The sequence below is a fragment of the Condylura cristata genome, unplaced genomic scaffold (assembly GCF_000260355.1).
Source record: "Condylura cristata isolate star-nosed mole 26May11 unplaced genomic scaffold, ConCri1.0 scaffold00017, whole genome shotgun sequence".
Taxonomy (NCBI): Eukaryota; Metazoa; Chordata; class Mammalia; order Eulipotyphla; family Talpidae; genus Condylura; species Condylura cristata.
In genome coordinates, this window is record NW_004567118.1 from 35,828,247 (window position 1) to 35,842,552 (window position 14,306).

The 14,306-nt window shown below is 53.1% G+C and overlaps 1 protein-coding gene across 2 annotated transcripts in view; it reads left to right on the top strand.

Moving 5' to 3' along the window:
• Positions 1-14,306, top strand: part of SEZ6 (seizure related 6 homolog (mouse)) — a 44,623-nt gene that overhangs the window by 26,383 nt on the left and 3,934 nt on the right. For both annotated transcript variants that reach the window (XM_004684842.2, XM_012726695.1), the window contains exons 4-9: positions 5,774-5,969; positions 9,748-9,933; positions 12,705-12,873; positions 12,982-13,148; positions 13,693-13,887; positions 14,109-14,247. In XM_004684842.2, the coding sequence (XP_004684899.1) occupies positions 5,774-5,969; positions 9,748-9,933; positions 12,705-12,873; positions 12,982-13,148; positions 13,693-13,887; positions 14,109-14,247 (1,052 nt within the window). The remainder of the gene's footprint in view (positions 1-5,773; positions 5,970-9,747; positions 9,934-12,704; positions 12,874-12,981; positions 13,149-13,692; positions 13,888-14,108; positions 14,248-14,306) is intronic.

Here is a 14,306-nt window from a genome sequence, read left to right on the forward strand (position 1 = left end):
GACTGGGCTGAGACCCCCGGCTACCAGTGTCAGACTGGGCTGAGACCCTCGGCTACCAGTGTCAGACTGGGCTGAGACCTTCGGCTACCAGTGTCCGACTGGGCTGAGACCCTCGGCTACCAGTGTCCGACTGGGCTGAGACCCTTGGCTATCAGTGTCGGACTGGGCTGAGACCCTCGGCAGCCTCTTTCTTGAGAGAGCCAGTGAAGTACCTTCAGGATGGGTGATCACGAGCACCATGACCCATGTGGCTCTCAGCCCCCCTCCCCCCTCCAGACATAGTGTTCCCTGAGGGCTCCATGCCTTTCTGGGCCTGGCACTTGCCTATCACTGCATTTGGCATTCCAAGTGCTTCCCACTGCCAGCCTCCATCTTGGCTTCAATGTGCCAGTACCATCTGGAGCCTGGACATAGCTGCCCAGAGCCCTGCTTAAGACCCAGGTGGCCCCAGGGACACACACATCTCCCATACAGGACAAGCTGTCGGCTTGACAGCCAGATCACCCTGCCCTTCTAGGCCAAGGACCAGTCTCAATGTGGACACCAGGAAGAGGGTGGTAGGTCAATGGGGGAGATGTCTGGGGGATCTTTACTGACTCCCTGAGGGCCCATCTGAGTGCGGCTACCGGGGTTCATGCATGCAGTAAGGCCCCTCTTCCCATCCCTAGAGCAGACCCCACTCTAGGGTTTGTGGATGAGCATCATGATGTTCAGACAAGAGCACATAAACTGTCACAAAGGACTGGGGCTCCACTCCTGGATCCGCAGCTTACCTCTTGGTGCCTGGGCCAAGCCCCAGGTCTTCTCTGGCCTTTCTGTGAAAGCAGATAGCAGCCAGTGCCTCTGAGTGAGACTCCTTTTCTGGTTCAGAAAGCTCCCTCATCGGTTGAATTGGGCAGTGGCGCGTCAGCCCCCAACCTGGCTTCCTGCTCTCTAGAAACTGCAGAACATGGGTCTGAGAGAGGTCTGTTCCCGGGTAACTTCTCGCCTCAGACCTGGGGGTGGGGTGTGTCCACAGCCAGCTGTAACATGGAAAATGCTAGGGTGGGGACCATGTCTCCCCAGGAAGGGAAAGAAGACTACTAATGCTGTGACCCCTCTGTGCTGAGCCCCCCACAGGGGGGAGCGGGGTATAATTTAATCCCTACAGTTCCATGAGATAGGTTCAATTATTCATGTCACAGGCAAAACTGGGGTTCAGGGTCCCTGTGACTTGCCCAAGAACCTTTCAACTAGAATACTATGAAGATGGCATCTGATGTCAGGACTCAAGAGCCCCTTTTTTTCCCCTGGTCTAGGATATTGGCCTGATGGGGGACAAATCAGACAGGGAGTTCAAGCTGTAGAGATGTGTCTGGATTCTGCACCCAACCTCTTTCCTCAGCAGGCCCTGCCTTGCCCCTAAAGGACACGCACCTGGAATTCGCCCAACTTGGGGTGGGGTCTGAGATTCTGTGCATGGAGGCAAATCCCGGGACCAAGGCCCTAGGGCACTGACTTTGCTGGGATTTCCTGTGTGAGCCAAAGAGGAGCTCTGCTTCTCTGGTTACAAGCTTCCCTTATCCAAAGCTTGGTGGTAAACCCTGCCTGGCCTGCCTCCCTCACTGAGGTTCATGAGAGCTGAGAGAACAACAGGTATGAAAGAGCTGTGAAAACTCTAAAGGGTCTCTTGGGAAAAGGTGCAATTATGTCACTGTTGGCATGAGGGAGCTGGAGAGTGTGAGGGGTTGCTTGTGTGGAGGGCATGCCCACACACATGCTGGAGGGGAGGGTGTGCATGCAGCGAGCCCCTGTCAGTTACACATGCGGATGGCAGTGACTGGGCACGCAGAGTCAATCAGGGGCTGTGGTCAGGAGTTGAGCAGCGGGCCGGGTACTGGGAGAGGGATTCATCCTGGAGCTCATCTGCCCCTGCAGGTTCCCCTCAAAGACTGCGGCCCCATCCTATCTGTGAGTCACACTGCTAGGCTGTGTTCCGAATACTGCTAGGCTGTGTTCCGAATACCCGGCTGGCACCTTCCTTGTGACAGTCAAGTTGGCAAGGGCAACCTTCCCATCTAGGAAAGAGTCCAGCCCCCTCACAGTGGCTGTATTTCCTTCCCTGACCCTGTGGTTGGCTGGAAGCAGGCCAGGGCAAGATAGCCCACAGTCCTATGGGAACTGTCCTCGGCTTCCCCTCCTTCTGTCTTTCTCCTGTCTGGCCCCCTGGTCCTCTCTTGTCACCCGTTAGGGGTGTGGGAAGATGGCCCTTGTGAGCAAAACTGACATTTCAATCTGTCTCCCAAGCTCTTCAGATGCCTGAAAATTGCATCAAGACGTCCTCACCTCGTTGTCTAACACCCAGCCCTGTCTGGCCCCTGTCAGGCCTGGCCCGCACACAAGTGACAAATTACATTCCAGCCACCGAAGCAAGTCTGCAAGTGGGTGCTTGAAACTAGGGGCCAGAGCGGAACAGACAGACTGGCTGAGAACAGAGTGCTGCTGGGTCCAAGCCATCCAGGCCCACTCCACCCCCCTCTGACCTCTACCCTCACCATCAGGGTCGGGAGCCAGGACAGCTTGAGGGGGCCATGCCTCTCCCAGTTCAGAGGAAGCCAGAGGCCTCAGCTCCTGGTTTTCCCAGCTTTACAGGCTTCTGAGGGGAAGAGTGACTGGTGGGAGTATAAATCCACAATATTAGACAATGTTTATATCAAAGATATAAACATTATGGGAAAAAAACAAGTCAGGCCAACATCCACTTTGTTGCTAAACCGCAAGGCCTGTGGCTGGGAATAAAGATGTCTAGAAGTCTGTTTCTATAGGTGACACCACCAGGAGGCTGGGAAGGAAGGAGCTGCCTTTGCCTCCAGCAAGGCAAGACTCTGCGCTTAACACCTGTATGACCTTTCGCAAGTTCCTTAGCCACTCTGAGCCTCTGTTTACTTATGGGGATTTTACTACCTACCTTACAGAATAGTGCTAAGAATATGAAATAATATCTGTAAATAGTACAAGGCTTGACACATTGTGCTCTGGAAATGGGAATTATTTTTATTGCTGCTGCTGCTACTGCTGATGTTCTGTTGCTGGCAAAGCAGCAGGGTCGGGAACTGGAACCCTGAGGTAAAAAGGGTGTTCCAGGAAAATGCTAAGTTCCTCTCTAGTTCTCTGCCGTCACTGGCTTAGTGATTGCCCTGTGAGCCTCCCTTCCTCCTCCTGTCCCCACCTCCCGAAGGCGCTCCCACCCAGCCCACCTGCTCCCAGCGCTCTCTGAGCCTGCGGCTCCTCCAATCCCCCCCCCCACTCCTGCTGCAGGCATTCAGTGCCACTTAAGGCAGAATTATATGCTGCCTGGCATCTCTCGATAATTACAGATTCCACGTGTGTGAGTCTTGTTTGCCCAACTCTAGAATCAGAATCTCCAAGTTTGAAGGGACCTCATCCAGCCTCCGCCTGCCTCAGGAATTCCCCGGGGAACCTCCCTGGCAGATGGTCCGGCAGCCACCGCCCAAAGTACTTCAGTAGGGAGCTCCTCACCAAAGGGTGGCACTTCAGTCCCAGCACCCTCCTCGCATCTGCTCTTGGATCCCCAAAACCACCAGGTCTCTTCTCCCAAACAGGGACATCCCCAGAGCACATCTGTTCTCAGCACCCACGGCTGAGGGGCCCAGAGCCTAACACAGCTGTTTCTATGAACCTGGCTGTGCTCAGAATCCTCTGCTTTTCCCGGCTCATAGGAATCAGGGGAGTCATGTCCCTCCAGCCACACTCTCTCCACGCATCTTTATTGTAACTGACTGGTGAAGAGGGTGTCATGACCCAAAATGCCACCCTGAGTTTTTTTTTTTTTAAAGATTTATTTATTTATGCATACAGAACTGGGGTACAGGCCAGAGGTAGAAGGGTGGTGAGGGAATCCACCAGAGACAGAATGGGGAGCAGAACAGGCAGATTGATGAGGTACTTTGCTGAGGGGAGCAGCGGGTGGGTCAGGAGAGGTCTTTATTTATGCATATAAGAGCTGGGTTACAGGCCAGAGGTGCAGGGGGTGAGAGGATTCACCAGACAGAGTGGGGTGGGAGACAGAACATTCAGATTGATCAAAATACACTGCTGAGAGGTGCAGCAGGCAAGGAAAGGTCTGCTGCACCATGTGGGTCAGCTCCCTGGCGGGGGGTCAAACTTGTGCTGCAATGGCTGTGAGTAACTTCATAGGGCTGAGCTTTAATCCACTGCTCCACCAGGGAGGGCCCGCCCTGGGTTTTAACAAAGAACTGGGGAGAAGACAGGTAGAGGAGGCTTGAAGCAAAGGAACTGACTGGCCTTGCTTGGAAAGCAGAGGGTGGTGGCCCTCACATCTGAAAGAATGACCAACCTACGGGAGTGAGGAAAAGCATCCTCTGTGCAGAGCCCAGAGAGCTGGGATGGAGGTATGGAGCCCAGAAGGATGCCCCTGGGGATTGAACCTGAGTCTAGGGGGTGGGAGAGCGACTTGTGGCAGCCAGAGGGAAGAAGCCTAGGAAAGAAAGAACAGACTCTTGGCGTGGCTGGAGCTTGGAGGGCATGGTGTCAGGCCCAGGTGCTGAGCTGTCAGCAGGGGCCTTGTGAGCCACCGTAAGGAATCTGGGAGAGATACTATGAGCTTTGTGGACTCACTGAAGAGCTACTGGAGGATTTCAGCAAGGAAGCATCATGATAAGCAACAGGTATGGCTCTTAACTGTCTGAGTTCAGAGAATATTGATGTGGAGGCAGGAGGGGGTGCAATCCTAGGCAAGAAATTCTAGTGAAGAGGTGGGGAAGTGGCAGTGGGGGTGAAGAGTAGTGAGCAGATTTGAGGCTCAATTGACAGGACTGAGTGACTGATGGGGTATGGAGTATGAAGGAGGAGGCAAGATGCCAGTTTCTGACTTGGGGACAAGGTGGGTGCTGAGGTCATTTTCTGAGATGAGGAGCCAAGGAAGCTACCAGTTGGAGAAGGGTGCAATGCACTATGAGGCAGTCTGAGCTGGAGGTGCCGAGAAGCACCCAGTACCCAACAGGTGTGGCTCTTAACAGGGAACCTACAAAACAATCCTGGCCCCGGGCCCTCCCTGGTGATGCAGTGGGTTAAAGCACAGCACTAAGAAACTAAAGCCACTTCCACATGAATTCAATCCCCGCCTGCCCCAGAGTTGACCCACATGGTGTGGCACACCTCTCCTGGCCCGCCTGCTGTTCCCCTCAGCAGTGTACCTCGTCAGTTGGTCTTAACTGCTCCCCACTCTGTCTCTGGTGAATTCTCTCACCACCCCTGCACCTCTGGCCTGTACCTCAGTTCTGTGTGCATACATAAATGAATCTTAAAAAAAAAAAATCTGGGCCCATAGATCTAAAGCTTAAGACCTCACATTGCTGACCCAACCCTCAAACATCTACTTCAACACACCTACCCTGTCCCTGCTTTGCAGATGACAAAACTGACCCAGAGAATTGAAGAGATGAAAAACATCTGTTGTTGAAGAGCTTTGGAGACAGGAACATGTTTCTACAAATCCCAGTTCTGCTAATGATCTCTCTGTGACCTTGGAAGCTTGACTTAATAACTGAACATTAGGTCTATCCCACAGGGTTACTGGGAAGGTAAACTGAGCTTCTGCACTACAGCACCAAGCTCAGAGCCTAGGGGCTCCAGTGTCCAAGGGGTACTGGAGGGCAAGTCATACTCTCGGTCTACCGGAACCTAAGGGCGGCAGGGCTTAGTCAGCAGGAAGAAGCCTGACTCAGCTTCACATTCTCTTTTCCACCCACAGGTGCAGAACATCAGCCTCCAGGAAGGGGAAACTGTGACTGTGGAGGCCCTGGGGGGTCCTGACCCACTGCCTCTGGCCAACCAGTCTTTCATGCTGAGGGGTCAAGTTATCCGCAGTCCCACCCACCAAGCAGCTCTGAGGTTCCAGAGCCTTCCACCTCCTGCTGGGCCTGGCACCTTCCATTTCCACTACCAAGGTAGGCCTGGGCAATTGAGGGGAAAACCAGCCAGCTCAGGCTGCCTGTCCTCCTGGGGGGGGGGGTGACAGTGGGGTGGGGGTTATTACAGTCTGGGGAGTGGGTGACTAACAAACTAGGAACATAAAACACAGGTGCCCGGTGGAGCCCTGTATAGTGGGAGGTAAGTAGGCACATCTGACACATCTCCTCCACCTATCACCCTGCAGAGAAATGGTCTTGAAGGACTGACACAGCACCAGGTAGCCTCAGGTGTGTCTAGTCCCGCTCACTCAATCATTCATTGAGTATATTTTTCCTAAGCATCTGCTCTTTGCCAAGCCTATTCTAGATACTGGCAATATCAAGGTCAACCAGCCAAGAACCTTATCCAGTTCACAATCGCCTGAGGAGGCAGACACTTCAACAGGCATTCATAATAGAAGCTTCCTCCCCAAGTGCAAGGGAGTCAAGGTCAAATGGGCTTGAAGTGACCATCTGGATGTCCTTAGCTACCAGCCCGACTTGCCTGAACTATCTCACCCACCCTGGAGCTGGTCCATGTCTTCGTCAGCGAATGGCATGATGTCATGGGGAAAACCACAGACTCAGGAGATGGGTCAATCTGTGTTTGAATCTCCTTCCCAATGGTGCTGACCTTGGACAGGTCACTTGCCCTTTCAAACCCTCCTTTTCCTTAGTCACAAGATGGTACTAAAATACCTACTCCACAAAGTCGAGGATTAAACAAAAGGATGTGTGTCGCGTGCTTAGAACACTCTCCGTGAAGGAGCCTTAAAGAGCTGGAAGGATGGGGAAGGGAGGAGAAGGGGCTGGGACTGTGTCCTTCTCCCCTCAGATTCCCTTTTCCCCACCCCTTCTCCAGGCCAGGTCTCTTTGATCCCTATTGCTGCTTCAACAGGGTAACCAGTCCAGACTGGGGAGTGCTGATGTGAAAATAATTGGTGTGAACAATTACAGCGTTGCCTTGCCTTGTCACGGACTGCGGGGGGCCTCAGCCCTGAGAGGAGGGCAGGCACTGAAGACGGGGATGCTCGGAACCCACTTAAGGGGCTCTCCTTCCTTCACCCAAACCAGGGGAGGAGCCTGGCATAGCAGCAGGGAGCCTGGCGGTGGGCAGGGGGTTGGCAGAGGCAAGGGGCCAGCTGAGGCAAGGGTGAGCATCAAGGCGGCCGCACCAGCCTCCCTAATGGCTCATCAATCCTCCCTAGCAGCGGGCATAATTTCACGCCGTACTAACTTTCTCCCTTGTTGCGAATTCCTTTGCATAAAGCCCAGGACCTCCCTCTGTTGTGCCAGACAAAGGTGACTGAAAGGCAGCAAGTTGGAGGCCTGGAAAGGGGTGCAGCCTCTACGGAGGAAGCAGGATAGGTGGCCCGGTGCTGCCTCCATCTCAGCTCCAGAAGCCCTCCCTCCACGGCCCAGTTTTTGTCAATGATCAGCTCTTTCCTTAATGAGTGTAATTCCCCTAATTATAGGCTGTAATTAGCCCTGATCCCAGAGATGGGAACAGGAGGCGCGTGTGCTTACACGCGCGTCTCCCTGGGCTAGAGAAAGAGGGTGCCAGGAGAGGGGGTGAGGAGCCTCATATCCACACTCCTGCCAGAGCTGCCCAAAATGATGCTAGAGGTCACAAGGATGGGCCCCAACAAAGGCTTCACGGGCAGAACCCAGGCTCAACTTCCTTTCATAGCCTCCTCAAACCAAGGGTGAGGAGGCACAAGGCCCTGCCAGGCATTTGCATTCGCCTCCTCCCTCCTGAACATTCCTGGCACCGAACTTGGCCCCAGAAACAGACGCCAGTGAAAAAATAGCTCGACAGATTGCAGTGGTGCAGGCTCTCCGGGAACAGTCGTCATGGCAACAGGAGGAAGCTCATCCTAGGAAGTGGCACTTTATCCACTGTGGAGTCTGGGGGTTTTGTCACCTGTCCCCAGCCTCCTGCTCTCATCTCATCCCAAATCAATTTTCTAATCTATAAAGTGGGGGACCTCCCTTCCCAAGTTCTGATAAGAACCCATAAGATGGAAGTACTAGTGCTGCACAGGTCTGGCTCATGACCTGGACCTCCCAGAGTGACAGCCCATCTCCCTTGTGGGTAGAGTGTCCCACCTCCATTCTCCATCCCATCCTGGCTTGGGACTCTTTCTGTGGCCACCCCACACCACCACTCAGGGCAACCTTGCCTGTTACTTTCAGGTTACTCCAACTCCCGAGTCCAGGTTTCTACTTCACCTGGAGGTGCAGGTGGGAGAGGGACATAAAAGCCAGCAGGGTCCAGCCGAAGCATCAAGTGCCCACTCTGCCACTTACTGGTGGTGTGACCAGGACAAACCAGTGTCCCTGAACCATAGTTTTCCTCATTTAAAGATGATTTAACAACCTTACCTTCCTTCTCCCTAGACATGGACTGTAGGCATCATGTTTGGTGTACAGATGTGAAGTGTTTTTATTAAGGTTACAAACAGCAACAGCAGGCTGATGCATTCTTTTGTATTTGTTCTGTGCTGGGCACACGCGCACGCGCGCACACACACATCCTCTCACTTTACCTCTCACAAGAGGCCAGATGTATTATTCCCAATGGGTGTAAGCAAGGCAACTGAGGTACAGAGAAGTTAGGTAACTTGCGGGCGAGTAGGCACAGTGCCCCGGTGTAAGGTAAACAAGTAGGGGAGCCTTATTCAAACCCAGTCAGTGAGACCCCAGAACCCACATCCTGACCTCTGTCCTGTACTGCCTGTCAATCACAGTGAACCTCCCATTAGAGCGGGAAGAGTAAGAATCATCTCCCTCTTTACAGACCTAGTAATTAAGGATAATCACAAAACGTGTTCTGTACCCTGGCCTACCTAAAAGTATCCCCTTTGTTGTTCACACCAGGCACACAGAAGCGCCTGTCTCGCCCATCCAACCATCTGGTGCCCTTTCCAACTCACAAGTGGTTCCTCATTTAGGCCATCTCCCCCACTGCACCATGGGCTCTAAGGGCTATCACCCATGACTTTGCTCAGCCTCTCTCCTCGACTTCCCCCACCTTCTTCGCCACCTCTCAGACCCCATTCCTGACCCCCATTTTCAATCAATTCCACAGTACCTGGGCTGGGATTTGCAGGTGGTTTTGTGGGATCTGCTGCCACCATTTGGTCGTACTTGGTATGACAATTCCAAAAAGCGATCAGGTTTCCCAGGACAAGTTGTCCCTCCTCCAACTTCCAGGAAAGCACACTGCCTCCCTATCTTCACCCAATTCCTGTTTTTAAAAGGAGTCCATGGTCTTTGCCATCAAGCACTTTAGCATTTCTCGATGAATAGTTGGAAAGCACTTACTGTCTGCCTTCAATCTTGCCGCAATCTATATTTGTCCTCTAGGAAAACTATCAATATTTTACATCAGTATAGGCTTTTCATGATTTCAAGTCCTTACATCTGTAAGTCGTTCGACAAAAATTCTTAAAAATGAATTATCAACTCTGCTCCGGGTATTCTCATTTGAATAAATACTATCTCACATTCTCAAAATAACCCTGGTGGGGTGGGTGCTGGCATTTTGAAACTCATTTAACAGATGAGGGCGCTAAGACACAGCAAACCTAAGTAACTAGTCACAAAACTTGTACCAGAACCCAGAACTCCTAACTTTCAGCTCTGAGCTTGCTCCACCAATCAGCCCAGGCTGCTGGAAACACCACTGGCAATCCCTTGATAAGGAACTGAATCTTTTCTAGAATACCTGCTCCCACACAAAAGCACACAATCACCTGTTCTCTCCCTGCAGCCTATCTCCTGAGCTGCCACTTTCCCCGGCGTCCAGCTTACGGAACTGTGACTGTCACCAGTCTCCACCCTGGTGGCAGTGCCCGCTTCAACTGTGCCACTGGCTACCAGCTTAAGGGTGCCAAGTTTCTTACCTGTCTGAATGCCACCCAGCCCTTCTGGGATTCCCAGGAGCCTACCTGCATTGGTAAGTTGCCCCAGGGGGACTCGGTGATGAGCTGTAAGGGAGGGGCCTCTTATCTCTGCTCTCCGCTGCTGTTTGGCACAAATGGCCACAGACCTCAGTGCCGTTTAGCTCACCTGTACTTCTATAAAGACACCACAAGTATACAGAGCTGAATGAAACAGGACTGTGCCTTCAAAGAGCCTACAGTTCCAGGAAATGGGGGACAAAGAAAGAGCATGGGCCACCCACCTCTGGAGCAGGAAGTTAAAAAGTGACCAGAAGGGGAAGAAGCAATCATTCTTTTTTTTTTTTTTTTTTAAGATTTATTTATTTATACATACAGCACTGGGGTACAGGCCAGTGGTGTGGAGAGTGAGAGGATTCACCAGAGACAGAGTAGGGAGCAGAACAGGCAAACTGACTGAAGTACACTGCTGAGGGGAGCAGCTGGTGGGCCAGGAGAGGTCTGCCACGCCATGTAGGTGACCCCTCTGGCCAGGGATCGAACTCCACTGCAGTGGTTGCGATAGCTTCACAGTGCTGTGTTTTAATGTGTTGCGCCACCAGGGAGGGCCAGAATCATTCTTAGTTGATTCTGGGGAGTGTTGCATTGTAGGTCTGATATCTCAATGGAGGGGATGACATGGAAGTAACACAAAGGCGAGGAGGTGAGGGAGTGTGTGGGCACACAGAAGACAGCCAGGTTTGACTGAGTCCTGAGACATGTGGAGAGGTAGTGAGCAGGCCTTGGACATTAGGCCAAGAGATGGGGTGCAGAGGTATTGAATTTTTCAGAAGAAGGAGATCAGAACTCTTTCTCAAGCAAACCAGTCAGGTGGTTGTTCGGAGACAGGCAGCCTAGCCAGGTAAGAGGATCCGAAGCTAAACAGTGACCTTGGGAGGAGAGCATGGGAAGCAGGGGACACGTTCCAGAGGCACTGAGGCAGGAAAGGAGAAAGTAAAAGGAGACTCCAGGCTCTGGTTCTGAGTGGCTAAGGCCAGGAGTATGGGGCTTGATGGATGAAAAGCAACTTGGGTTTCATCATTTGCAGGATGAAGGTAACTTGGGTTTCTTCTTTTTTTGGCTTGGGCTTTGTTTTTTAAGTCTTTTTTTAATAATTTTTAAAAATTTATTTATTTATGCATACAAGAGCTGGGATGCAGGGCAGAGGTGGAAGGTGGGGGTAGGGTGGAATGAGAGGCTTCACCAGAGACAGAGTGGGGAGCAGAACAGGCAGATCTATTGAAATACACTGCTGAGGGGAGCAGTGGACAAGACAGGAGAGGTCTGCTGCGCCAGGTGGGTCAGCTCCCTGGATGGGGATCAAACGCATGCTGCACTGGTCGCAGAGAGCTGAGTCTTAACCCCTTATGCGAGCAGGAAGGCCGCGCTTGGGCTTTTGAACTTTATTTCACTCTCTAATCCCTTCCTGGGTGCCAGGCAGAAGCTGAAGTGAATAAAGCATTTGTGGTCTCTGCCCTTAAGGAGCTGTCTGTCTAGCAGGAAAACAGGCAAACAGCTCAGCAAGTTCAGTGCAGAAAGTGGTGAGTGGGATAGATTCAAGGCAAGGTAGGGATCTGAGGAAGAGAGAGCTGCTCTAAAGTGAGGAAGGAGGCAAGAAAAGCTTCCTGAGGAGATGCATAGAAGGATCCCATGAATGTCAGCTCAGGAAAGTAGAGTCCTAGAACAGCCTGCACTAAGGGACGTGGGGGCGGGTGGTATAGTTGAGGACAGCCAGGTGTGCCTACAGGAGTAGGTGTAAAGGGCCAGAGTCACAGTCATGAAGCTCTTGAATGTCATCTTGCACTTCATCCTGAGGTAACTGGGAGTCACTGAATTACTCCAAGCAAAGGAGGGGGCATGATCAGGTTTGAAGGGCAGTTCCATGCTAAATTGGAGCAGAAGTGTGGATCTGTCCTCTTCAGAGAAGAAACTGGCCACTTGCCCTCTCCAGGAGCTTTATTGGGTTAAAATATTCAGTTTTGCACATGTTGAGACAAAGGCCCTATATAGGCCGTAGCAGGCTGGTCTCTGAGAGTTTAGGCTCAGAGCTGTGTCTCCAGAAGAGAAAAGCGCCTCCTGGAGCCAGTCACTCTCCTCTTACCTACGAGCCCTTAACTGTCAAGACAGGTGGCCCAGAACCCAGCAGTCCTCACTGATGGGGGCTACCTCCACCTCTCCTTAGAAAGAGAGGACAGCCCCAGGCCAGTGGGGTCAGTGCTGGGAAGGCCCTAAGGGGATCAGCTGAGGAGTGCAATGCTGTTTGTCAGTGTTCAAGGTCATTCCCTGGTTAAGTGTCTGCTAGGGGCACAAGACCTGGAGGTGGGTGGTAGATGTTTGTCATCACTGGTTTAGTTTTCTTTACATTCACTCACTCATTTTGCTCAATAAACATCTGTGCCTGGTATGAAAGACCCTTGTCCTGGGGGGGTCACAGTTAAGGGCCATATCTGAATAATAACTGATTTTAAGAAAGTGTTACTTGTAGAGGTAGCAGATGTACCCACAGAGTCGTGGCATTCAGGTCTTCCTAAGGTCAAGGGAGCTGCACATGAAGAGTCCCAGAGGGGTAAAAGCCCAGAGAGGTAAAAGCTTAGGAGGCAGGATTCTGGCGTTTAGGCTGCCCAGAGCTTCTGCGTCACAAGGCAGAGAGGGCTGATCTTCAGGACCACAAAGCGAGACCCCTGGTGATCCACGAGGAGGGTGCCGAGCTGGACTGGACAGGAAGCCTTGTTCAGCTGCCCAGGATCCAGACAGAGGCCCAGCCCGCCCTCCTGTCCCTGTCTCACAGCTGCCTGCGGTGGGGTCATCCGCAATGCCACCACCGGCCGCATCGTCTCTCCTGGCTTCCCGGGCAACTACAGCAACAACCTCACCTGCCACTGGCTGCTTGAGGCTCCCGAGGGCCAGCGGCTGCACTTGCACTTTGAGAAGGTTTCCCTGGCAGAGGATGACGACAGGTGAGGGCTGTCCTGGTGGGATGGCAGTGCCAGCCTGGTAACCCCATGCTGGAGGCCACACCCTGAGCAGGTGGGAGACCGTCAACGGCTGCCGCTCTCCCCACCCAGGCTCATCATCCGCAACGGGGACAATGTGGAGGCCCCACCTGTGTACGATTCCTACGAGGTGGAGTACCTGCCCATCGAGGGCCTGCTCAGTTCCAGCCGACACTTCTTCGTGGAGCTCAGTACCGACAGTAGTGGGGCGGCTGCGGGCATGGCCCTCCGCTATGAGGGTGAGCCTGCTGGGGCGGGGGTTCCAGCAGAGGCTTGGGCCTCTCACACCCTCCCGCTCTGCCTCCGTTCTGTCACCACTTCTTCCAATGCAGCCCTTGCTCCCCTGGGACCGCGTCTGCCCTCGTTCACCTTCTCCCCTCAAGTCCAAGATTCCTACCCCATGTTTGCATAAGACCCCTGCCTGGACTCAGGCCCTCTGGTCCACAAGAACGAATTCTCTAGAGTGTGAAGAGCGCAAAAGGGCCCTACCGTTAGGAAAGAATTTCTACAAGAGACATTCTAGAGACAAACTCCCATGTTAATTCATTCAGAAAAAAAAAATATTTATTGTGCAGCCTCAAAACTAGGCACTGGGAATATAATGGTAATTATGGCAACTTCCCACGCATAAGAGGGATGGATGCTCTGGGCTGTCCCAGGCTTCTGCTCCAGTGTGAGCACACATTTTTAGTCAAAAAGAGGAAGGCCCTAGGGAGGGAAGTAGGACATGTGTTCCATTTGCCCCAGTCAAGGCTGAGCCGGGCTGGGTCCTGTGGTTTACAGCTTTCCAGCAGGGCCACTGCTATGAGCCCTTTGTCAAATACGGCAACTTCAGCAGCAGCGCACCCTCCTACCCTGTGGGTACCACCGTGGAGTTCAGCTGCGATCCTGGCTATACCCTGGAGCAGGGCTCCATCATCATCGAGTGTGTTGACCCCCACGACCCCCAGTGGAATGAGACAGAGCCAGCCTGCCGAGGTCAGTAGGCTCAATTGGATGGGTCTGCCAGGGCAGAAGCAGGGAGGGTGCCAGGGACCCAGTTGCAGAGCCTGGAGCCACAGGGTCCTGTGATATGTGTGATTTAAACTGCCCGCTCAGAAGTTAGGGCAGCAAGGGGAAGCCTCTCTTGTGGGCAGTAGCAGCCCAGGACATGGCAAACGCAGAGGGGACACACCACCCCAGCCTCCCCTGCCTTTCAGCCGTGTGCAGTGGGGAGATCACAGATTCGGCCGGCGTGGTGCTCTCCCCCAACTGGCCAGAGCCCTATGGCCGTGGACAGGACTGCATCTGGGGTGTGCATGTGGAGGAGGACAAGCGCATCATGCTGGACATCCGAGTGTGAGTGGCCACTGGGCTAGGCCAAGCCTGCCCTTGAGCTCTGGGGTCTCTTGCCCAGC